Here is a 26404-nt window from a genome sequence, read left to right on the forward strand (position 1 = left end):
ACAGGGTTTCGCCATGTTGGCCAGGCTAGTCTCGAACTCCTGCCCTCAGGTGATCTGCCCACCTCGGCCTCCCAAAGTGCTGGGATTACAGGTGTGAGCCACTGTGCCCGGCAAGGATATGTATTTTAAAGAAGTTTTAAAGAAGAATCTGGAGACCTAGTTTTAGATAATTGGGCTGTCACAAAAACATTTCAGACAAATAACAGCCTTACCCACTCATGGTGGGTGATTAGCTCTGTCTATAAACGTGTGAACTAAGTTGAATTTTGGAAGCTATTTTGAGATGTGGATGAACAGCAGCCTAATTTAATTTATTAGGAGAAGAATAACTCAAATTGATGTTTTTTCCCTCTAGACTGCTGAGAGGGACACTCTAATTTTAATCAAACTCTCTGAGTTGGCAACCAGGACGATACGAGCCATAGCTCCAACAGGAGAGAGGTGATAGAGCACAGAGCTTTCCATCATGGAAGCTTCTGCTCATTATGGCCATGAGAAGAGTTCACAAACCGCTCCCTTATAATCCCAATTTGAGAGATTTAAGTTTTCCAAGAAACAAGAGAATTATCAACACTGGAGAAAGCCCTCAAAATTGCTATTCATTATACTAAAAGGTGAGAGAGTTCTATGATAAATCTTCATTGCATCACAAAACAAACAATTACCATAAAAGATGTGGCTGCCTGGTGAAGGGGGAGTAATAAAACTCTGTTCATTTCAATAATAGGATTTGATAGATGCTTTCAATAAGAACCTTAAATAACATTCATAACAGCCAAGGAGGCATCTTTCATTCTGGGTCAGATACACTTTACATTTAAATTCTTCTTTTGCAATTTTAACTACAGTTGATTAATAGGAAGATAATTTTAGTGCTGTGTTATTTTGGCCATTAGTTTTAATTTATTGAGATGAAATATAGGCTTCCCATTTTTCGCTGGGTTTGGCCATTTACTCCTTTTAATTTTGTGTGTTGCTGAGCCCTGGAGGAGAGTATAAAGCTGCAACTCTCTCTATTTTATTTTTTTAAGAGACAGGATCTCACTTTGTTACCTAGACTGGTCTCAAACTCCTGGACTCAAGCAATCCTCCCACCTCAGCCTCCTAAGTAACTGGGACTACAGGTGTAAATGACCATGACCAGCAATGCTGCAACGTTTAAAGAAACTCAGTCACCTGAGGACCCCTGAATTTCCTGGGCCTCCATGGACAAGTGCTGAAGTGTCCAGGTGTACCAGCATCAGCAGAACTCTAACTTATACACAGTAGATGCTTAATAATGAGAGGGCAAGACCACCAACAGGGAAGAACCTCCTTCTCAGCAAGGATAGTTTTTCTTTGCAGGTGAAACAGCTGAACATGCAAGTGGCTGGCACTCACCGCAATTTCTTGACGATCTTCTCTTCCTCGTGAAGATATTTCTGTCTCTCTTGCTCCACAAGAACGCGCTGTCGTTGCACGGGATCCTCCAGTCTCTTCATCGTTTCCATGACTTTGCCACTGATTTCCAGTTCAGCCTTCTTCATCATCGCCCTCAGCAGCTCCTGGTTCTGCAGCTGTGAACAGAAAAAAATCAACCTCAGTGGGATCTGCCTGCCTGACATCGAGGTGGCTGAATGCCTCGAAGTCTTCGGAGTGCTTTGGATAGACAGTCCTGCAGCTGAATCTTTACTTATTTCAATGAGAAAGGAAAGGGAGCAAAGATTGTACATAATATTGCTTCTTTACCAACTTCTGAGTTTTAGCAGCCAACTGACAGCCAGACTTTGCCTGCAAGACAAAGGATCCTTTTTCTACTCTGGTCAATGCATCATGGACAACATGTATAAGCTCTCATTGACATATCTTTACAGGGAGCAGCACAGGGCACCTGCTTTGGAGCCAAGAAGACTTTGGGTCAAATCCCGTACTCTCTCCCTGGCCCACTGTGAGACTCTGGGCCCATTATATAGACTCCCTTGGTCTTCGTTTTCTTACTTCTAAGGATGGAGAATCTACTTTCCTTGGCCATTCTTGAGGGTTACATGAAATATCACTTGGTATAGAATGGGAACTCAACACGTGGTGATTTGGCTATGAAATACATCAGTATCAGTTCATAGAGGGTCCATGTCCTTCCCATTCATATGGTTCCATGCACCAAGTACCATGAAATCACAGACCCTTAAAACACAGGACTTTGATGTTGGCAATGATAATGATTCTATGAGCCCAGGTCTCTTGGCAATTCATGAATTTCTCTAGATTGGCGGTAGGCTACCTGTATAGAGAAGATCGCAATTTCCATACCGTTCTCAGAACATTCTTGTTTCTCATCCCAGAGAATATAGGAGGTGGGAGCTTTATTCAGGCTTCACAGGAGTCTAGTTGAATACTTGAGTCCCTGGAGCCGGACAGTTTTCTAACAGCAAATCCATCAAGTGAATTCACTCAATCAGCCTTTGTAACACTAATTATATTATGACTGTGTATTATCCCTAAAGTTCCCTTGAAATATCATTTAACAAATTTCAATGGTTTCCTTTGTTTTCTGGCTTCATGGACTGGTTTACAACAAATATAAATCATCTCATGGGGGTGACGATGTCTTTGTCAACTGTCCATTATCCATGTAAATTGAGGGGAAATGCAATCTGACCATGTCACTACCTCCTTAAAACCACATCATGCCTTCTGTTTTCCCTGAACAAAGATAAAACATTTCAACACAGGCCACAAGCAGAACCAACATTAAGTCCCAACATCAGCACTGCATGGTGATGAACTGGCCTGCGGGGAGAGGCTGCCTGGGTTCAATTTCCAGTTTCACCACTTAATAAATGTGTGACCATGGGCGTGTCTATCTAAAAAACCCCTGTGTCTCTCCAAAAAAGGGGTAGTAATATCTCATAGCTCGTAGGTTGGTCATGGAGACAGTGAGATGATCACATAAAGTATCTGGCACCAATCTAGACCTCAGTATATACCAGCCATTGTGATCAGGCAGCATGAACTGGCGGGTGGAACCTGCGGTTTTGTCTGGGAGGGAACCACATAGAAATGTGCCACTTTTGGTTACTTTCTTTACAGGACTTATGACATGCTCTCACACCACTTTTGCTAATGTCTTTTTATTGTACTCTTAAAAACTGCAGTCAGTCACTATTTTGCTACAAGGTACCTTTTTTTTTTTTTTTTTTTTTTGAAGGAGTTTCGCTCTTGTTACCCAGGCTGGAGGCCAATGGCGCGATCTCGGCCCACCGCAACCTCCGCCTCCTGGGTTCAAGCAATTCTTCCGCCTCAGCCTCCCATTTACAGGTATGTGCCACCACGCCTGACTAATTTTGTATTTTTAGTGGAGACGGGGTTTCTCCATGTTGGTCAGGCTGGTCTGGAACTTCCGACCTCAGGTGATCTGCCTGCCTCTGCCTCCCAAAATGCTGGGATTACAGGCATGAACCACCGCGCCTGGCCAAAAAGCACCATTTTTAAAGACAGTGCACTGGGAACAACATCCTCCCAAGTTCTCTCTGGTGACAGCCTATCCTCCAGGCCCTGGGCAGTCTGATCCCTTCCCTTGTGGCTAATCTCCCTCCCTGCACGTACCCGGCACTCTGCTCCAGCCATACAACATCATTGCAGTTCTGCTTAGAGACCAGGGGACCAGGGACCAAGCTCTCTCTCTCTTTTTTTTTTTTGAGACAGAGTCTCACTGTCACCCAGGCTGGAGTGCAGTGGCACGATCGCTGCTCACCGCAACCTCCCCCAGACTCCTTTTTGGCAGGCCTTTGCACCTGCTATTCCCACCTCCCAGAATGCTCTTCCCTCCACCTGGTTAATTTCTGCATTCTACAGAGTCTCTGGGACAGTATGTCTGGCATTAGCAGAAAACTCAAAATACAGCTATTGAATGAATGAACTGAATGAATCAGTGACATTGATAAGAACAGGCAACAATGACGAATCTCAAATTCTTCTCTAAATGGCTGAAATCTGCTGTTACCCATGGGCTCAGACACATGTTGGGATCAGCTCTCCCCGTGCCTTGTCTTGCTCTCACTGCAGGGATGTGTCACGGGCTACCAGTCAGCACTGTTCACATAGGTCAGTTAACCACACACAGCAACAATACATGGTATCAAGATGGTACGCTCAACTTCAGTCCTTGTGTCCAGTCCCACAGATCTCCTGCCTTTGAAGGGGAGGGGAAATGAGTGATGACGGGTATGTGAAGGAAAATGAGTAGATAATTAAATGGGTCTAAGAGTTACCAACACCTGGGTCCCAAATGAGAGATTCTCATTTCACTGGTGTGAGGTACTGTCTGGTTGCTAGAAATTTTTTAAACTCCTCGGATGATTCTGATTTGCAACCAAGGATGATTTCATGGACTAAGAAAAGGACTTTTGAATAGACAGATGATGTCACTATGCCATGGGCTATGGGGCACCTAACCCTCCTACCCAAATCCTAAAACAAGCTTACATAAAGCTGGGGTCTGGTTAGATAGTGGAGATTAACAATGGATATCATGCTAGAAATCATTGCTGGAATATTTAAAATTCATGAAATTGAAAGGTGGGAAAAGTGATGCTCTGAGAAGTCAAAGGACACGTTCAGGGTCTGCTTGCCAATTACAGGGCACAGTTGGGATTCGAACCAGGTCTTCTGAATTCAACTCATCAATTTCTCCACCACCCCAAGTTGTTCTATCAAGGCCGGGAACATGCCATTTTGTTCACAGCTACAAGCACAGTTTCTGGCACATGGTAGGTACCCAACATATACAGCTGACATTGAACAACACAGGTTAGAACTGCATGCACGGGTCCACTTATATGTAGATTTCCTTCCTCTTCTGCCACCACTGAGACAGCAAGACCAACCTCTTCCCTTCCCCAATCTATTCAGTGAGAAGACGATGAGGATGAAGAAAGACCTTTATGATGATCCACTTCCACTTAATGAATAGTAAATATATTTTCCCTTCTTTATGATTTTTTTAAATAACATGTTCTTCAATTTACTTTATTGTTGGAATACAGTATATATTTGACATAGCACGCATGTGAAAAAAACAAATACAGTATAAAATACATACAACATACAAAATATTGTTAATCAACTGTTTATATTATTGGTAAGGCTTCCACTCAACAGTAGGCTTTTAGTAGCTAAGTTTTGGGGAACCAAAAGTTATGAATTTTTGACTGTGTGAGGGGTCAGCTGTATTTGCTGACCCCAATGTTGTTCAAGGGGCATTGTATTTGCTTTATGAATAAATTGAAATATAACATTTCTTAGAAGGAAAAGAACATACTGGAAGAATACAACTGGGCATAATATTTAAATGCAACTGGACTTATTCTGCTAGAAGAGAAGGAGAGGGAAAGGCTCTGTTTCAATTCTAGGCTTTATTAGCCTCCTGTCTAGGAAGAGGGGCTTTACAGGATCCTGCTGAGGGTACCTCCCTCCCTCACTAAAGACGGAAGCTGGCATAACTCACCGGCTGGCATGTGGGCAATGAGGAGTGAGTAATGAATGAGCAAGGTCTGCATAGGTTCCCTATCTGCTTTCCCAGTCCTCCAACCCTCCCTGCCTGGTGTTCTTGCCACTGTCTCCAGGCTGCAGGACAGTCCCTGCTTATCTGAGCACAGTGTACAAAAAGTGCCAAAGATAGGATGTGAATCAACATCTTTCTCGAAATGCTTTGAGCAAATTAGTTATTGGAAGCTCAAATTATTAAGTTGGTTTTTGCTTAAGAGGCAATATCTGCATTTAATAGTTAAAATCAGCTGTCTTGAGGCACAGTTTACAAACAATAAAACATATTCACCTTAAGTGCAGAGCTCAATGAGTTTTCACAAATGTATACACTGATGTAACCACTGCTGAAAAGACAGTTAATATTTTATCACCCTAAAAAATTCCTTTGAGACCTTTTGCAATCAATCCCTACCCTTCAGCCCAAAGAAACCACCTGTATGCTGTCATTGTAGATGACTTGTGTTCTAGAACGTTATAAAAATGGAGTTATACAATATGTGCTTCCTTTGTGTCCAGCTTCTTTTGTTCAGAATAATGTTTTCTGAGATCCTGCCCTGTTGCTGAGTTTTCCAGTGATTCATCCTTTTTACTGCCGAGTGGTATTTCATTGTACACATGGATATGCCAAAATTTTCCTATTTGTGTACATTGACTTGATTCTTGTGATCTTGCTCAAGTCACTTATTTCTAGTAGCATGTTTTGTAGATTCCATTTAATGTTGCATGTATACAGTCATGTCATTTGTGAGTAAAGACAACTAGATATTTTACTTTTCCATTTGCATGCCTCTGTTTCTTTGTCTAGCCTTACTGAGCGTGCTGGGATCTTCAGCACAGTGTTAGACAATAGAGTAGGTTTCTTGGCCTTGTTCCTGCTTTTATGGGGAGTGTGTTTAGTGTTTTCACCATTAACTATGTTTTCTGTAGGTCATTCACAAACGTTGTTTTTCAGGGTAAGGGAGATTCCTTCTATTTCTGGAGTGCTGTTTTTATCATTGATGTTTAATTTTGTCACATGTTTTTTCTGCATTCATTGAAATGATATGATTTTTTTCTGTTCATAAGGTCAAATACATTGATTTTTTTCATATTAAAACAATCTTGCAGTCCTGGAATAAAACCCCAGGAAAATGTATTATCCTTTTTATATATTGCTGGATTCAGTTACTAATGTTTTGTTAAGGATTTGTTACATGTATTTTCATGAGGGATATTGGTTTGTGGTTTTCTTTTCTTATAATATCTTTGTCTGGTTTTGCTCTTAGGGTAGTGCTGGCTTCATAAAACAAGTTAGAAAGTACTCTCTGTTTTCTAAAAGAGTTTCTTCCTTTCGGTACTTTAAAAAAGTAATTTTGTTGTCTTCTGAATTGCCTTTTATTTCTGAGGAGAAGTTGGAATTAATTCTTAATTATTATTCCCTGTATGTAATGGGGTTTCTCTACAACCCCAGCTGCTTTGAAGATTTTTCCAGTTATCCCCAGTTTTCAGCAATTTGATTACCATGCGCTTTGGCATAGTTTCCATTGTGCTTACCATTCTAGGGGTTCATTGAACTTTTTTGGTCAATGAATTTGGAAAAACTTCTGTCATTACCTTTTTGAATATATTTCTCTTTCTACTTGATCTTTTATTAATACTGTCTCACTGGTCACTACATTTTATTCATTTGCTTTACTTTCTTGTCTCTTTATACTTCAGTTTGGACAGTTTCCTTGCTTTTTTCAGGTTGACTGATATTTTGTTTGGACAGTGATTAATCTTCTGTTAAGCACATTCAGATACTGTTTTCCAGCTCTTGAAAGCTCCACTTGGATATTTTTTATATCTTCCATTTCTTGCCTCTTTATGTTTACGTTTTCCTTTAAATCCTTGACAATAATTATAATAGCTGTTTTTGAAGTCCTTGCTACTGATTTCATTATCGCTGCCATTTCTGGTTGGTTTCTCTTGAGAAATTTTTCTTAAGGTTATACATCACAGTTTTCAGCATAATCACATGTCTAGTAATTTTTGAGTGGATGTTGGGCATGGAGCTTTGAATTTTGTTGTTTTCCTTTACAGATTTTGGCCTTTCTCTGGCAGACAGTCCAGTTACTCATGGATCAGCTTTGTCCTTTAAAGGCTTATTTATAAGCTCTTAGGTTGAATCTAGGGTAGTCTTTACTCTGGGGCTAATTTAGTCCTAAGACTGAAGCATAGTCTTTTTCCCATCTCTACTAAATACCCAGGTGCTCAGCAAGGCCTCTTTACTTTTGCTTTTCAAAATCTGCACATCTCCCAGGCCTGTGTGAACTTCAGAAACTTTCTGACTTACACTTGGTTTTGCCTGGCTTAGCAGTTGCTTTCATACTGTACATGCTTGGCTTAAGATTCAAAAACAGACCCATTTGTTGATGCAGTTCTTTCTCTACAGACCTTTCTTGTGTTTGGTACTCCGGTCTACCAATTCCAGCTGTGTCAGCTCTCTAAACTTTGGTCTTATCTCCTCAACTCACTGTCAGTGCCATGCTTGGGTTTTTCCTTCCCGTACCAAGATCTGAAAAGTGCCTCTAGGCAGAAAACTGGGTCAATTGTAGATTTGTTTCCATTCTCCTAAGGATCACAGTCGTGTGTTGTCTAATTTCTGAAAATACTTGTTTCATACATTTGCTTATTTTTCAGTTTTCCAGTTGTCAACAGTAGGAGGGCAAGTAGAGTTGTAGTTATTCCTCATAGCTGGAAACATAATTTATCGAAAATGCCTTGACATTTTTAAAAGCACTCTTAGACAGAAATAATGCTGTTTGACATTAAAATTTTAATTGGACCAAATAAGTTATCCAAATCACTTCATGGAGAAGCTAGAAAACAGCCTAAACCTGATTCTACCCACATGAAAACAGACCTATGTCTCACATATTCAATTATGATTTCTTAGGTAAAATCTAAGACTATCAGTCTTGTCAACAATGGCTAATGTAATTGGACTGATTTTGCTGTGTAGCAGTGACATGGAGCAGTGGTTATATCACAAATCAGGAAGTTTCAGGAGGAAAGCCAGACCTCAGAATGACTCCCGATCCTACCTGGATGCATTCCTTCAGGCTTCAGGGTAAAAGACAAGGGCTGCCTGGTCACAGCTCTATAACCCATGTTATTGGGGTCCTGTCTCCCCATCATAGACAGCCTCTTGTTGTCCGAAGATCTGACTGGAGCTTGGTACATTGTAAGCAGCCTAAATGTCAAGCGCTGTACTAGTTCTGTTTATTATTTCTGCTTGGCAGGGGAAACGGGTCTGTTGCACATGGGAAACTCCAACGTGCTTTTCTCAGGGATACGCATTCCCATGACCATTGCTATGTATGTCAGAAGATAAATGAGACCCTGGAACATTTCCACAAGGCACTATCTTATAAAAAGACACATTAAGGAAACTGTGTTGAATTTTAGCATTTTAAATACAAGGGCTCTATGCACTGCTATGTTTACTTTTTATGTTGATATTTTACCTCCTCCTTCTCCTGGGAAGAGATTATAAATCCTCAGGAGTCCTAAAAATGTAACACTAAGTTCAGAACAACCCAATTTTTTTTTTTTTAATTTATCAGGATGAAGAATAAAGAGATTGGGTCCTAGGAAAAAAATTGTGGGGATTAAAGAAGTAAGAGGTCTCCATCCTCTCTTTAGGCCAAATCTTATCCGGCCTCCACAGTGCAGCCACTTCTGTAGACACAGAATGACTTTGGTAAAATCCAAGTATTGTGGCATTTTGAGAAAAAGATGTTCATTATTTAGAAAAAGTAGGCTTTTTTTTTTTTTTTTTTTTCAAAATCACACCCGGAAAGGTAACAGGCAAACATAATCATCATTGGAGGAAAACATCTGCTAGGTACAAAACCTTGACAAAACCCTTTCCCATTGTTGCTAGCTAATTACAGACCCAACTGTTATTTGGGAGTGGGAATATCACAGTATAAAGGTTCCATATAGCTCTTGTACCAATTGTAGCTAGCAGAGAACATACCAGATTAGCCACTGGGAATGAGGTGCATTGTTTGAAGTCAGGGCTTTAAGTCATTTGCAATACTTGGCTATTTCAACATTTCCAGGAAGTGTCTTCATGGACTAAGCATTCATATTACCCAAGAGCAGACGTTTTTACCCTGGAACGTTCTAGAGTCACCAGTGTCTAGCCTCCAGTCCATGCTGGTGAAGTCAGACTCTGGTAGTGAACCCGGGCCTGGATATTTCTGTGCAGGTTTTCAGGTTATTCTAATGAGTGGCCAGGATTCAGAGCCACTCTTGGACTGATAACTCCTGTGAAATTGGAGAGCAGAAGATAACACGAACAGGCTTTTAGTGGTTTCCTTGATCTTCTGCTTAGATTTCCTTTGTCCCATTGAAATCTACCCACCCCACTGTGTCTGCAACAAATTTCTATTCCTGAGAATAATCCATCAATTTTGAAAATGAAATGTTCAAATAGGATATGCTCTACAGTCTAGGATTTTCCAATGATTTAATTATCTAATTACTGGAGCCGGCTGCCAAGCACAAATGGTTTTATTCAGTTTCACTATTTTATAACACAGTTCAAAGAACATTTGAATTTCTAATCCAATTTTTGTTCTTTTGAGACTAGTCTGGTGTTTCGCATATCTCCAATGATAGCTCCATTATTGGACTTATAACCGCTCTGGGGTTGCAGTTCATTTTTGGTATATAATAATGCATATGGTGAAGGAGAATTGATGCCGAGATAGCTAAATTATTCTAAACTGTTTTTGTCTTAAATAGACTCCCCTGACTGAAAAGACAGAAGTATGAGGGGGAGGAAAGCTGAATGGGATCTTTACAAAGACAGAGGCAGAAACAATAATAGCAAGGTTAGGAAACACTGTGCTTTATTTTTCCCTGCGAGTCTGCACTTTAGAACTGCACAGGCTCCTAGGCTCAAAAGCACATTTGCTCGCTGTTCCTTATTCCCAGAAAGCCAGGAAAGTTGAGTAGTTCTGGAACATTAAAGAAACTTGTGTGGTTAACACAGCATTCCTAGACCTTGACCAAAGACCTTCTTTGTTTAAGAAAACCATTCTTTTTCACAAAGCTGCATAGTTTCAAGGGTTGCGAGGACAGACATGTTGTGGGAAATCCCTCCCAGCCGGCTAGAGGACCAAACTACGCCAGCCACTGATGGGGTAATGCTACAGCTCTAAACATCATGGCCTTGGCATGAAATTCACCTCTAATGCCTGTGAAATTCCCAGGGGAAGTGTGGCATTTATGCTTAAGCAATTCCATCCCGGTCCCCAAGCCAACAAATGCTCACTTTTGAGAGCATTTAGCTACTTCCATACAAATGATATGTATGTTTTTCTCATTGGGGTGCAATGAGGAGTTGACAATTTTCAAATGGCCAGCAGATGGTGCCAAAAGGCAGGAGCAGTGGGAGGCGGGGCTTAACCTCCGGGAGTCCCAGCTAAGAAGGAACATGGGAGCCACAGGCCCCGTTTGAACTGCAATTGTGTCCTTTGGCCTGGACTGTACTCAGTAATTGTTTTTTAATAACTTTCCAACATTTTAAAATAGCAGCAATTCATATAAAACCTGTATCTGCAAATTCACTTGAAATATTGGCACTTCTAGAAACAATGGAGACTAATTCTATCAGGTTAAGAGCCAGTTGGAACTGAGTGACAACTATCCTTTAAAGGGACCAATTTACTATGGTCTCTTCTCTGCTTCGCTTGCTGTTACTGCCTGGACACTGAAGACATGTGACTTTGTCACCCCCTGACACAACCCAGCCCAACCTGTACACTTCACTTCATTGCACTGTGTCTTTAAAATTGCAAAGCGAGGAAAAGTGAATGCAAAGGACGGGTCCATTACAGATGATGCAATTCGACAGGAGACTCAAATGAATTTGCATTGGATGTCCAAGGTATCTGGGATGTTGCCTAAGAGACAGAGTAGCCCTTGGAGATCTGAGCACTCGCTATTCTAACAATACTCATAATCCATGCTGGGGCCTCGGGTCTCTCAAACCAGCTGCCTTTCTGTGTGTTCTGTGTGTTCTCTGGTAGGCAGAGGGCAAGGAGAAATTGTTTTCTTAGCCTTCATTAGGTGGTTAAACAACAGGGGGCTTGTGTTATCACTGTGCTGAAGAAGAACTTTGACTGGAAGCCTTTTTCCTATTAGAGGAAAAGTCTCAGGAGGTTGCATCCCGTGGCTGCTCCAAGATCCTGGATATATTTTTCTTCCTCTTCTCTCTTCTCTCTGCTACTCCTCCTTTTTTTCTTCTTCTTCTTCTTCTTTTTTTGACATAGTCTCAGTCTATTTCCCAGGCTGGAGTGCAGCAGTGCTATCTCGGCTCACTGCGACCTCCGCCTCCCATGTTCAAGTGATTCTGGTGTCTCAGCCTTCTCAGTAGCTGGGACTACAGGTGCACACTACCATGCCTGGCTAATTTTTGTATTTTTAGTATAAATGGGGTTTCATCATGTTGACCAGGCTGGTCTTGAAGTCCTGACCTCAAATGATCCACCTGCCTCGGCCTCCCGATGTGCTGAGATTACAGGCGTGAGTCACAGCACCTGGCCCCATCTTCTAGCAATATTTGGATTATGAGCTTCTGGAAGTCAGGGAAGATGCCTGCATAGAGCCCAGGCCAGTGCCATATTCTCCATGCCCAACCTACCATCCAGGGCAGGGAGGTGGGAGGAGGCGCACAAAGCAAATGAGTGGTCCCACACAGGGATGCCCACCTCTACCTCCTTATTATCCAGGACCAGGAGACAGCTTATTCTGCTTTGGCAGATTGATGGGATTTATTGACCAAGATTCGTGACCTGAAGGGTCATTTACACTGATTCCCATAGAGTTCATATATTCCTTAACAATGGAACAGAGCAAGGGAAGGATGGCCACAGTATCCGAATGAAATGCAGATGTTTTTCTTAACAAATCACCATGGTAGCTTTTTTATTCCTTATGAATTCATCTTCTATTCTAAACTCATAGTTCTAAATACATCACAGATCCTTGCAAAAAAAAAAGAAAAGAAAAGGCTTGGCTGACTATCCACCTTTGTGGCTGTACGGTGTGGGGGAGGATGGAGCCCACAAGCTGTCAGGAGGCAGCCTTCGCTGGCTGTCGGCGCGCTCCCCGGGGCCCCTCTCCTTTCGGCTCTTCTCCAAAAGGAGATGCCCAAGAGTCTCTTCCTGCGTAAAAGCACGCCCAGCTTAAAAAAGTGGTTACGGATTGACTGTAGTTGCAGCGAAGGCTCTAGACCTGGACTGTGTGTGTGAGAGGAAGCTATGCTCTTACGGTTCTACATTTTCTAGGTCTTCGTGGAGCCCCTAGGAAAAGGAAGGTAGGAAGAGCCCAGGGCAACCGAGACAGAGGCCGCCATGCATGAGGAATACCTGGAGCTGCCGCATCTGCTGGAGCTGGAGCCTGAGTTCCGCCACGCTCCGCCTCATCTCAAGCAGGCTCATGTGGATGGCCGAGGTGCCCGCAGGTGGAGGCTGGCTGGGAGGCACCGTGGACTCCAGAGCACTGAGCGTCTTCCCACCAGACACATGGGGCGTTCCTATGAGAAGAGTGCAGCACAGAACTCAGAAGCCACCAAGGAAAGTCTAAGCTATACGCCCCATCCCAATACAGATAGCTGGTAACTCTAAAAAGGCCCATTTCCATCATTACAAAAAGTATGCATATATATATCATGTAGTGTTATAGTATGCAGTGTGCAAAAATCACATTCCAGAAATTTACTGAGAAAGTGCCATAGGAAGGCAGGCTGCAGAGCTGTCTGTGCCCCCATCTATCTACCGATGGATTGATCTATCAATTGATCAATCTCATTTATGTTTTTTTAAATTTTTTTTATTTTCTTAACCTCTGGAGGAAGAGCTTGTTTTTAACACACAGGTGTGCACAGAGAAAAGCTTAGAAGTGTATAAAACGAAAGTGTTAAAGGTATCTCCTCCTGTGGTATCCGAATATAAGGGTTTATTTTAAACTAATTTTTATTTATTTACTTATTTATGTTTTTTGAGAACAAGGTTTCACTGTATTACCCAGGCAGGTCTTGAACTCCTGGGCTCAAGCTATCCTCCTGCCTCTGCCTCTCTAAGAGCTAGGATTACAGGCGTGAGCCACTGCACTCGGCCATTTTTTTGTATTTTTAAAATCTGCATACTGAATATCTGCAATATTATAATAGAAGAAAATAATTTTAAAATTCTAAGACCTAATATAGAGTGCTTATGTGACTATTTTCTGCGTGGCAAATGTAACCTAAGGACATGCAACTTATTTCTGGGTAGAGATTCGGCCAATCACAAAGGGGAAACTAGTAAGAACTGGGTACGGTCCCAAGTTCCTTCAGATTTCCAAAATCAAAAGAAGGAGGGCATCTGCACACAACTCCTTTGGTAAGAAAAAAAAGGCTAGATTCTAGAAAGGACAAGGTGATTCTATGGAACAGGTGCCCAGAGTAAAGCCTGGATGTATGTTACTAATAAACTCTCCCACCCCAGTTCCCTTTCCTGTAAATAGTCAAGTGGAAGCTTTGTCACAGGCCAAGCTGGCCTTGCAGGACAGAGCACTGCTGGCCACTTGCAGACCCTGGAGTGGTTATAGCGTGGCGGTAGCCTGTTTTTCTATCCTGCCTCAGCCATTTCAGGAACTTTTCCCTCCCCAGCACACACAACTCAGCCAGGCCTCAGTGGAGCTCAAAGTGGTATGCTCATGAGCCAGGGAGTTCCCTGCAACTGTCCTCTTTCTTGCTTGGCCTCGGCCACACTGATGCTGCTGGTGCCCATGCTCTTCAATTCTTGAGTGACCATCCGGATAGGGCCAGTCTCCAGCCCCTCTAATGGTCCCGTTGGGGAGGAAGCAGAGCAGCAGGCCAGAAGGCATTTTAAAGGGCTGACAATGGAGCTGGAGGAGACTGATGGCAAGCTTTTTGTTTTCTTTCTTTCCTTCCTTCCTTTCCTTCCTCCCCCTTCCTTCTTCCCTTCCCTCCCCTCCCCTCCCTTCCTTTCGATGGAGTCTCATTCTTTCTCTCCTAGGCTGGAGCGCAGTGGCACCATCTCGGCCACAGATTCTCCTGTCTCAGCCTCCCTAGTAGCCGGGACTACAGGTGTGCACCACCACACCCAGATAATTTTGTGTTTTTAGTAGAGACGGGGTTTCACCATGTTGGCCAGGCTAGTCTCGAACTCCTGAACTCAGGTGATCCTTCCGCCTTGGCCTCCCAAAGTGCTGGGATTACAGGCGTGAGCCACAGTGCCTGGCCATGTTATGTTTCTAAGCATAAATGGTCACTGATATCATCACCAGTCATGGCTCTGACCAACTTTTGGCAGTTCCTCCACCCTTCAAATCAAAATCACACTCAAAAGAGCAACGTTTGCCATCTCTGCCATTGTTCAAAAGGATTTTCTCCAACTGTGAAAGTACCAAGCAAAACATGCAAAACAAGTCTGGTAACATTTCCAATGACAGCTGCATGTTAGAATTAACAGTGCCTTCCAAAGTCAGTGATTCTCACCACACTCCATTGGAAGTTTCCTTATAGAATCAGTCAAATTACTTTTATCATCACTCCCTATACAGAGAGACATAGGCACATGTGGGTGTGTGTGCAAACACATGTGCGTGCACACACACAACACACCACATCATTTCTGATAAGGTATTTCTCCAACAAAGATGACACTGTGCTACCTTCTGTTTGCTACTAAGAACTGTTCTGCTAATTCCTCAGCCAAAGGAAGTCACACATTTTTACTTTACCTCTTTCTCCTGAGAGCACCAATGTCCCTCCTTCCCCTCAATCTTTTATTCCACGGATGTAAGGCTGAAGACTGGGTACCAGTTGTTTTTGAATTCTGATAACTGGTTTGAGAAAATATCTTTCACAACCCAATTTTTTTTTTTTTGAGACACAGTTTCACTCTATCATCCAGGCTTGAGTGCAGTGGTTCAATCCTCTGAACCTCAATCTCTCTGGGTTCTGGTGATCCTCCTACCTCAGCCTCCCAAAGTGCGACTATGGGCACATGCCACCACACCTGGCTAATTTTTTTTGTATTTTTTGTAGAGACAGGGTTTTGCCATGTTTCCCAGGCTAGTCTTGAACTCCTGGCCTCAAGCCATCCTCCTGCCTCAGCCTCCCAAAGTTCTGGGATTACAGGCATGGGCCACCATGTCCAACCAACAACCAAATTTCCTTATAGACTCTACACTCATTTTAAAAATATCTTCACATGCACATCCTCTTAATCCACTACATTTAGTTCAGGTAATAGCTCCATCATTCCCTGAAATGATTCTTTATGTTCATTTCAGCGATCTTTTAGTTGTCAACCGTGTGGACTCTCTCCTGGGCTGACATGACTTTGCTTCCATGTGAAACTGAGCTTTGTCAGCCACTTCTTTTCTTTTCGGTCACTTTGAAAGCTTCCGTCATCTTCTTCCCTCTCTGCTGCTCCGTCTTGGTCACTCTCTTCTAACTCCTTCCTCTGCTAATCTTTTAAGTCCTGCTGTGTTGTGTCCCTGGGTCTGCTTCTCTTCTTGGTGGACATGGGGAGGTCACTTCTGCTACCACCACCTGCCAAAGTCTCCCTCATCCTCGTCTGCAGCACACAATTATCTTCAGATCCACATGCCAATGCCTTCACCTTACTACTGAACTTCTCCGTTAGCAAGTCAAATTCATTATTTCTGCTTGTCTTCCCAAAAAAAAACCTTTCTGTCTCTATGGGCCTAATTTTATCTCTCTCTCTCTATATATAAATATATATAAATATATATATATAAATATATAATATATATATTTATATATATAATATATATATTTATATATATAATATATATATTTATATATATTATATATATTTTATATATACATATATAAAATTCACCACTACACAATTACAATTTATATATATAAATATATATATTTATATAAATATATATATATATATATTATTTCAACAGCTTTTGAGGTACAAGTAGTTTTTGGTTACACGGATGAATTGTATAGTGGTGAAGTCTGAGATTTCACAGCACCCATCACCCGAATAGTGTACCTTCTACCCCATTTGTAGTTTTCTATCCCTCGCCCCCTCTTGCCCTGCCTGCTTCTGAGTCTTCAATGTGCATTATGATATGGGCCTAATTTTAGCCAATGACATCAGCATCTACTCAATTATCGGCCAGTCAGGCTGTCTTTTTTTTTTTTTTTTTTGAGACGAAGTCTTGCTCTGTCACTCAGGCTGGAGTGCAGTAATCTCGGCTCACTGCAGCCTTGACTTCTCAGGCTCAGGCTCAGGCTCAGGCAATCCTCCCACCTCAGCCTCCCAAGTATGTGGAACTACAAACATGTACCACCACGCCCATTTTTTGTAGAGACAGGGTCTTGCAGTGTTGTCAGGGTGGGTCTCAAACTCCTGGCCTCAAGCAACCCTCCCACCTCAGCCTTCCAAGGTCCTGGAATTACAAGCATGAGCCACCATGCCTGGGCTGGCTGTCATTCTTACTAGCTGTGTAGCTTTGGATAACTAATCTAACCTCCCTGAGCTTCTGTTTCCTTTCAAGTAAAATATAGGTAAAATATGGGTAATGACCTCTTCCTTACAGGGTTTTTGTGTTAAATGATCTAATGCACAGTATAAACCCCATGGCATGCCTTTGAGATGGGAAGTTTCTTCTGTTCTCTTTCCACAGTAAACTATACATTCCTAAAGTAACCAGAAAGTCTGGGCTTTCCTTTACCCTCAGCCAAATGAGTTCCTTGACTTCTTTATAATTCCGTTTACTTGTCACAGAACAGGGATAATACTTGTCTTGTAGCTTACTTCCTAGGATTCTGGAAGAATTATTATATTTTGTGTGCTATACAGGGCTGCTACAGCAATGAAGCCCCTGTGGACAGCATCTCGCCCTGATACGTTAGCGTAAGAAAGTCCAAACCTAGAGAGACGTGGGGAGTGAGTCCACGGGCGTGTTGCCAGCAGCGCTGCAAATCAGCCCAGCCATTCAGAAGAGGAAACCAGCAGCATGTCACCGGTGCCACTGAACTGTCCCTTTGAACTCACTGATTCCACTTTGGGAAATGTCTCTGAGGAAATGACACTGGCTCCTTTCTCCACATTTCAAAAGAAATTGACAAGATTTTTTAGAACAAAGAAATGAAACAACCTATATATCTTTAAAGGGACTGGGGCATCTTAACCTAAAAGAAGGAGTTAAAATGACGGGACTGTGCATTATGATGGTGTGTGTCACGTGTATTGGCCTGTGTTCCATTTACTCCTCTGGAACGTGAGGATAAAAATTGTACCTTTCCCTGGATGCTGGCGGTAAGGGGTTCATGAGTGAATGCATGAGTGCACAGGAAGCGCTCACTACATATTTATTATTATTCTCTAAAAAGCAAGAAGAAAAAAAAGGAAAAAATAGCACATACATATAGATTAGAGCAGTGTGCTCCCATATGAATCATTTCTAGAAGGGATTAGTTTCCTTTTTTTCCCCTAAGTTTACAATAAATTTAAAAAAATGAATGAATGAAGTATCTCCAAAACAAACTGGCAATTGCTCTGAAGACAAGTTTAGCAATTTCCGTGAAATAATTCTCTGGCTTCGGCCAAGGTCACTGATTGATTTCTAAGCAAAACAACAAATCCTGTCAGGATCAGGAATGCTGGCAGAGCGGCCCTGTTGGCCTTGTAGCTAAACTGTGCTCAGCCAGAGGAGAACCACGACCAACAGTGCCCTAAACTTAAGTCCCAAATTCTGTCTACTGTACCATGCTGCACAAAACCAGTACACGTGGCTTCCCTAAATTTGGGGTTTCACCCAACTTGCCATATGCTTTCTGTGTAATTTAGTATCTGAATGTGTTCCTGCTAAGGATTTCTATTTCTAACCCGATGGGAGGGAAGACCTCATCTTCTTGCAGAGGCCTGGCTCGAGACTGCAGGATCAAACATTCATTGCAAAGCCCTGGATGCTAGTGAACGCCGCTACTAATGGAACTGAGTTCTCTTTTTGGGGAATGCAGGCATTTAAAAAGCAGGACTGATCATCCGTCACGAGGTTAAAAAGATAAAATAAAAAGCAGGCCCTAGACCAAGTAGTTCTTCTCCTACCTGAACACTGGTCATTCCTTATTGCTACTGTCCCTTCTCATCCAACCCCACGTTGCAGCTGGGCTGACGTCCTTCCCCAGTGTACAACCTTCCAAGGGCTGCACTTTGCACTTAGAACAATTTTAAATTCCCTTGACTGGCCACCCATTCTTTCCCCTAAGCCCTCTTCACCCTTCCGGGCTTAGTTTGTGTCACTTCCTCCAGGGAATGTCCTCAGTATACACTAGTCCTATTGGTGAAATATTTATCCTGCAATTTTAAACACTCAAAACACATAAAACAACTTGTCCCATTTCCCTCTTCCCCATTGAATTCCAAGTTCTAGGTAGGCCACTCTGTGTCTGCAAGATGCCCATTGTATGGTCATGTCAATGAACAAATAAGTAAGTGAGTGAATGAATGAAAACTGAAGGGAGAGACAGTGCTTTGCCCCCTGAAGTAATGAATAAATCTGAAATTTCGGCATTAGCAGGAAAGGTGTGGGCATGCAAGGAGTTATCCAGGAATCCTCTGACATCATACCAAATAAGTGACTTCGGAAAATGTTAAACATTTCTGAGACCAGCTAGGGCTCATCCCAGGCAGGCCACAGGCCTCCTGCAGCTCCAAAAACACTTACCTGCACTATCAGTGTGGTTCCTGTTGGCTGTGGTTTTCATCATTTTCTCGCTGAATAAAAGAAAAAGAGAGTCAGCTATGCAGTTTCCAAAATGCCTTTTTTTTTTTTTTTTTAAAAAAAAGCCCATTCCGTTCACTATTTGAAGCAATTGGCAGTGATGGGATTAAGCAATGAAGGTCTTTTAGCATCAGCATCACAATTGGCCAGGATGGAAAAGGCTTCCCAGGTGTGCACCTGACACTGAGGGTGGAATGCAGCCAGGCTCACTCGTGACTTTCAGATGATGGCGACGTGGACACGCAAGGCTGGTGGTTGCAGGCACTGCACGGTGAGTGGTCCATGAAGCCACATGCACTGGGAAGCCCCTTTGCCTTCTTGGGCGAAAGTATTAACTTCGACCAAGAATTACCAGAAGGAGGAAAAAAAAAACAACCCAAAAAAATAATAATAATAATGCCCATGATTCATAGAGATGTGAATATTTTCAGCCTTGAAATGATTACAAGGAAACAGATTTGAATGAATGAATTATCTTAATGATTAAAAGAGAAACAGATTGAATTATTTTTATCATTGGCTTTCTTCTTTTTTACCTAGACGCATCTTTGCTATAACTTGTAATGGGCCCTTTAAAAAGCGCAGACTGAACAAGGCCAGTTAAACTGGCAATCTGTTTCTCCATGGCTTGCATCCTCTCTCTGTAAAACAAGAGAATTGTTTGTTAAAGCCCTATTGACTTTCAGACCGGTTTGTCCAGGTGAATGAACCACCTGAGGGTTATAAAAGGTACCATCTAGAAGGCCATGGAAGTTCACCCAACCTGGCTCAGGAACATGAAGAACCTTCACATCCCCAGCTGAGGTCAAGATTCATGATCACTGTTCTGTATCAAGCCAGTGGCATGAACCAACAGGAGCCTCTGGGAAAAGTGCAAACCCCATCTCCTTCGGAAGCACTCCTGTTTGCGCACCCTGTGTTTGAGTCTTTCTGCCCTGCTTTCTTTATTTCACCTTGCACAACAGGGCTGTTCCCTAGCACTGGTGGTGTCTCAGGCCAGGTCTTGCCTAGCTGCACACATTTCTATGCCATATACCGCAGCTGGAAGGCTGCTGAGTGGTTTTGGTGTAAATGGTGGAGATGTTTGCTGTGTGGATAGTAACACTTGTGTCACAGCTGAAGGGCAACACAAACATATCTCTTCTTTAGGCCATGGAGAAATATGACTGAAACCTGGCTGGGTGTGGTGGTTCACCCTGTGATCTCAGCACTTTGGGAAGCCGTGGTGGGTGGATCACCTGAAGTCAGGAGTTTGAGAGCAGCGTAGCCAACATGGTAAAACTCTCTCTCTACTACCAAGATCACGCCACTGAACGATAGATAGACTGGGTAACAGAGTGAGACGCTGTCTCAAAAATAAAAAACGAAAAAAAAAACTAACCAACAAACAAAAATCACACAAAAAAAGAAACGCATGTATTTGAAAGTAGATGATGTTGGATCTAATGTCATAGGAACTTTGGCCTGAAGCCTTTCACAGAATCACACAGGAAAACGAATATCCCTAACAGCTTGGTCGTTTGAATATGTGAATGGAAGACTCCCCAGTGATTTCCTATATACAGATACCGTTCCTCTCTCTTCAGGGTTCTCTGATGCGTCTTTATGGTGTGACTGGCATTCAAAACAGGTTCACATTTCTAGACCTCAGACAATGGACGTTTCACTGAACTGTTGCCATTGTTTTCAACACATTGTTAAAAACAACAATACAACTAAGTGAAGAGAAGAGTCCTATGTCACCTGAGTGAATTCAGTCATGCGTAGTTTAAAGCAGGAAAAGGAGAGAGGGAAGAATTTAAATGGCATCAGCACCACCTGTGCTGATATTCCTCATGAGTGAGCGTCCTCGAAGAAGCCTGAGATAAGAGAGGGGTCCTCATTCCTCACTGTGGGTCTTAGTCACACAGGCCTCTGTGTATGTCAGTGATGGGGATTCCTGTGCTGCAAACAGTATATTCTTACACTATTAAATACAAGCTGGCAAATTTATCGGATACTTAGTAAAAAAAAGTAATGATGATCTGTCTGGCTGGGCATGGTGGCTCATGTCTGTAATCTTAGCACTTTGGGAGGCCGAGGTGGGTGGATTACCTGAGGTCAGGAATTCAAGACCAGCCTGGCCATCATGGTGAAACCCCGTCTCTACTACAAATACAAAAATTAGCTGGGCATGGTGGTGCATGCCTGTAATCCCAGCTACTTGGAAGGCTGAAGGAGGAGAATCGCCAGAACCTAGGAGGCGGAGGCTGCAGTGAGCCAAGATTGTGCCACCACACTCTAGCCTGGGTGACAATATGAGACTTGGTCTTAAAAAAAAAAGAAAAAAAGTAATGACGGTCTGTTCTTTCACTACAAAAAGCCAAGTGATTTAGTTGGGCTCTTTTCGAGAGATGGTGCATCTGTATCCTGAACTTTATGACAATCAAGATGATATTCAAGGGTAATTTTGTCCAACTCAAGCATTGCGGCCTTGAGTTTTACCTTTGGAATGTAACTCTCAGTGCTGTATGTAACACTGATCTTAATTTTGTAATTGCAAGCTTCTGATGTCAGGACTCCATGCATTTTCTTTAGTTTAAAACTGATGGTCTGTCACAATACCGAGTTTCTTGTATGTAAGTCATGCAGTCTGGATAGTTAAAGGTTGCAAATCCACCAAAGAGGAAAAAAAACCAAACAATTTAAGTATTTATAGTATGATCTCTCTGCTCTAATAGAGTGGAAAGAAGAGATCTCAAATTGTGAGAAAGAAATGGAAGAAATCTCAAATCTCGAATGGAAACGTATCTCCACGGAGTGATTTGCAAATGTTTCCAGGTACACCAGTTGGTGCTAAACCTCTCAGCCATACAGCATTTCAGTCATACCTTGGTGTCCTTTTGCCATAAAACAGTCCACATATCAAAGAAAAAAACTGTAAGAAATTCAAATAAGGAAAGCAGGTTAGTAAATATCCATTGGAAATCTCAACCTGATTGGCCCAAGTCACAATGGTATGGCAGAAAAAATGGGGGTGGTGGTTGCTCACTCTTCCTGCCACATGGGAGACACAGACTTGCACATTCATATCTTGAGATATGAATGATTTCCTCAGGAGAATTCAGTCCCAGGTGAAAGTTGCCCAGTGTCCTCATCCATCCCACAGGGACCCTATCCACAGTGGTGCTGGAATAAAATGAATGACCCTAAGAACAGAGTTGCATTCAGAGCTACCTTGAGATGCACTAGTTTACCACTCTTCTTCAATCCCAGGCAAATGCAAAGGATATTTCTTTAAGAATAAAAAAGGTAACATGGCATTTTTAGAGTCTAGACCGCTTTGGTAAGGAAGTGGCTTAAAGGGTTCTGTCCAGCTGGAGTGTGGGATAGGAAGGCATGATGACAACCTTAGTACATGCAGAAGACAGTAATATTAAGAGATGGAAGAAATAGGTAGGCCTCTTTTTTTTTGGAGTCTCACTCTGTTGCCCAAGCTGGAGTGCAGTGGCATAATCTCAGCTCACTGCAACCTCCACCTCCTGGGCTCAGGCTATTCTGTCTCAGCCTCCTAAGTGGCTGGGACTACAGGCATGCACCACCATGCCCAGCTAATTTTTGTATTGTTAGTAGAGATGGGGTTTCACCATGTTGTCCAGGATGGTCTTGATCTCTTGACCTCGTGATCCACCTGCCTCAGCCTCCCAAAGAAGTGCTGGGATTACAGGCATGAGCCACCGCGCCCCACTGTTAGGTCTCGTTTATGTAGAGACTAAATGAGACTCTGCTAAGAGAGAAATGGCAGCGGGGAGTCCTGGGCTTCCATTGCTGGCCACAAGAACAATGCTGGTTAGAGCTAGGTCAGGCTTCTTTCTCCTCCCAGGCTGGTCCACAGATTTCATTATGTTGTCCAACAAAGGAGAGTAACAGCATTAAAAATCAAAACAGCCTGGGTGCGGTGACTCACATTCATAATTGGAGCAATTTGGGAGGCCAAGGTGGTAGATCACTTAAGGTCAGGAGTTCAAGAGCAGCCTGGCCAACATGGTGAAACCCCATCACTGCTAAAAATACAAAATAAACTGGGTGTGGTGGCGCATGCCTGTAATCCCAGCTACTCAGGAGGCTGAGGCAGGAGAATTACTTGAACTGGGGAGGCAGAAGTTGCGGTGGGCGGAGGTTGCCCCACTGCACTCCAGCCTGGGCAACAGTAAAACTTTGTCTAAAAAAAAAAAAAAAACAAAAACAAAAAAAGGAAACAAAGCACCTGAATCATTCTGGATAAAGAAAAGAACATTGGTCCTCCACTGATTCATCCTCAAGGTTAGAACTGTAGAATGTTAAACACAGACCACGTCATCTGCACATGGGAGTCCATGGGGCTGCAGACAGGCCTTTGGCATATTCCTTGGCTCAGTGAGTATTCAGCTTCTACACTGGGTTCCCACCAGATAACAGTTTTAGGATGTAGAGAGAGACAATCCCCAAACAACATCCTATTCTTCTTTAGGGCTGATATTGACAGAGTTGCAGAACTGCCTGGGATAAGAGTTTGGATGCTTTTAGAACAAAAGGGCTCTATCCACTCCAGCTATCCACATGCTTGGTTCTCCAGTTTTTATCTGTGAGGAAGGGAGCAAAATCTCCCTTAGTGGCCTCTTTCAGGGGATGTCACCTGCAAGGCCACCTGGAAAAAGACAATGCATCAGAGATACTGAGTCAGGTGGCTTCTCATCTGACATCCCCCCTGGAAAGTTCAGATGCTTGACAGTAGAGAAGGGCAGTTCTCTCCACGGTGGGAGCAGGCAGTACACCGAGCACTGAATACATGTATATGCTCTAGTGTCTTGGCCAAAGCCACTTTACAAAAATGCAATTCTTTTGACACATGGTAATGAGAAAACATTTCCCCTCCTATTTAATCGTCAAAGTGTGTCTGGTTTCAGGATTCATTTTTGGGACATTTTCTGATTTATAAATTCATAAATAAGATTGTCTTTCCATTTTATGGTTGGTAATCTGGAAACAATTTTATGGTTTAACTAAATTACAGCAACTGGAAACTTATGCAGCCTTCTCCCATGATGAAATGTTAGGAAGTGTGTTTTAATGTTGAAAGGGAGGAATGCAAAGTGCAATGGAAGAAGGGAAATGAACACAACCCTGTCATTTCATTTCAGTGGCAATTTTGCATGATGATCATCAGAATATTAAAGACCCTCAGGCTCATTCTTGCCAATATCGCTTGGTTTAAAGTATGACAGGACTGATACAATTACTATTGAAAAGATGGCTTAAAAATGATTTCATAAACCATTTTATATCATTCCACAAACCATGCTTATGTGATTAGTGTATATGGTTAACTAGTCATTTAATGTCTTAAGTCAGCCTGGCTGAATGAGTCTTCTTATGATCCAAACATAACATTAATAAAAAAACGCAAGTCAAATTCAGGGAAATGCTGTTTCCAGTGTTAAAAGTGCAGCTACTCTAAACAACTTTACTGCAAGCTCCATGTCTGTCTGTGAAGCTGAAGCAAAATTCATATTGTGTTGGTCTGTTCTCTATGTCTTTGGAACACAGGGAGGGCAATAAAATTCTGTGTGTAGGGGATGATTTTTAGCCAATGACTCCATTTATAGAACTTTTTTTTTTAGACAGGGTCTCATTCTGTTCCCAGGCTGGAGTACAGTGGCATGATCATAGCTCACGACAGCCTCGACTCAGCAAGCTCAAGAGATTCTTTTGCCTCAGCCCCCTCAAGTAGCTGGGATCACAGACATGCACCACCACACCTGGCTAGTTCTTTTATATTTTTAGTAGAGATGCAGTTTTGCCATGTTGTCCAGGCTGGTCTTAATCTCCTGGACTCAAGCGATCAGCCTTCCTTGGCCTCCCAAAGTGTTGGAATTACAGGTGTAAGACACCAGGCCTGGCCCATTTATAAAACTTTTGATTCAAGTTTCACCTTCAATTTTTTTTTTTTTTTTGACTAGGGACTTTGTACTGACTGAGGCTTCACTAAGCCTGAATTAAGTCCTTATTGTCTACCTAAGTAAAAGAACAGCTATTAAGAAACAAGTCAATAGCATAACACGCATGAGGCTGGTGATTTCCCTATTAAGAATCCCAAAGAATTTGTTCTTAAATACCCAGAAGACATATAAGAGGAGGCGGCTGAAACCAGCTAGCTGAGCTGACGTGATCAGTCCCTAGTCTGAAGCATTAACCTTCCTAACCAGTTAGGGGATGGTTTTTAGCCAGTGACTCCATTTATAGAACTTCTTTTTTTTTTTTGAGACAGGGTCTCACTCTGCTCCCAGGCTGGAGTGCAGTGAGTGTGATCGTAGGTCACTGTGGCCTCAACCCACTATAGTCAGTAACAACGACAATATTCTGGCCTTCTGAGAGTCCCTCCTAGGTGGTTTCTCCATTTGCTTCTAGTTCTAAATTCTGCATTTTTTTTCTTTCTATTCCTGCTCATTCCCTCTCATCTCTCTCCCCCCGCAAAGTGTAGCACGGTCAATGAGTCAATCAACAAATAGTTTTGAGCCTTTAATATGTGCTAGGTAACATGCAAGCCCCGTGGACACGGCAGAGGCACAGCATCACCTTTCCCAGCCAGTGCCTTTTTTTCCACAATGTCAATTTTTTTTTTCTGGGAGAAATCAATCTGAACTAAACTTTTTAGTCTTGGCAGTGCTGAGGGCGTTTACCAGGATGCAGTAGTGAACAGGTTTAAAGCGAGGCTTTGCCCTTGTTTGTTCATGCCCTCTTTGGTATGAGGAAAAAAAAAAACCCAAAGTAATTAAAGATTCTGTTTGCAGATGAGTTCAACAAAACGATGGAATTCAAATTGTCTGAATTTGTGGTAAAGCTTCAAATGTGACTCTGAGCAATGAACTTTCTGTTTTCGCCTGATGTTAACCTATTGGTGGAAAAGCTGCGTCACTGAAGACATTGTTCTCCAAACGCCCAATCATTTAACTTCTCATTGAGGCCTTTAGATTTATTGGGGAAACATTGGTGTAGCTGGTGGTCAGCGATGCCATTTCTTCTCCTTGGGTCCTAT

The 26404-nt window shown here is 42.5% G+C and overlaps 1 protein-coding gene across 27 annotated transcripts in view; it reads right to left on the reverse strand.

Annotated features, from left to right (window-relative positions):
- The window catches only part of KIAA1217 (KIAA1217 ortholog), a 498057-nt gene that overhangs the window by 33698 nt on the left and 437955 nt on the right, over window positions 1-26404 (reverse strand). For 17 of the 27 annotated variants that reach the window (XM_037740967.1, XM_017535541.2, XM_017535540.2 and 14 more), the window contains 4 exons: window positions 19887-19991; window positions 19294-19343; window positions 12933-13099; window positions 1381-1556 (listed from right to left, as the gene is read on the reverse strand). In XM_037740967.1, the coding sequence (XP_037596895.1) occupies window positions 1381-1556; window positions 12933-13099; window positions 19294-19343; window positions 19887-19991 (498 nt within the window). The remainder of the gene's footprint in view (window positions 1-1380; window positions 1557-12932; window positions 13100-19293; window positions 19344-19886; window positions 19992-26404) is intronic. The other 10 variants (XM_017535545.2, XM_017535543.2, XM_017535549.2 and 7 more) reach the window with 1 other exon arrangement.

This window comes from Cebus imitator, unplaced genomic scaffold (genome assembly GCF_001604975.1).
Source record: "Cebus imitator isolate Cc_AM_T3 unplaced genomic scaffold, Cebus_imitator-1.0 Scaffold92, whole genome shotgun sequence".
NCBI classification, from domain to species: Eukaryota; Metazoa; Chordata; class Mammalia; order Primates; family Cebidae; genus Cebus; species Cebus imitator.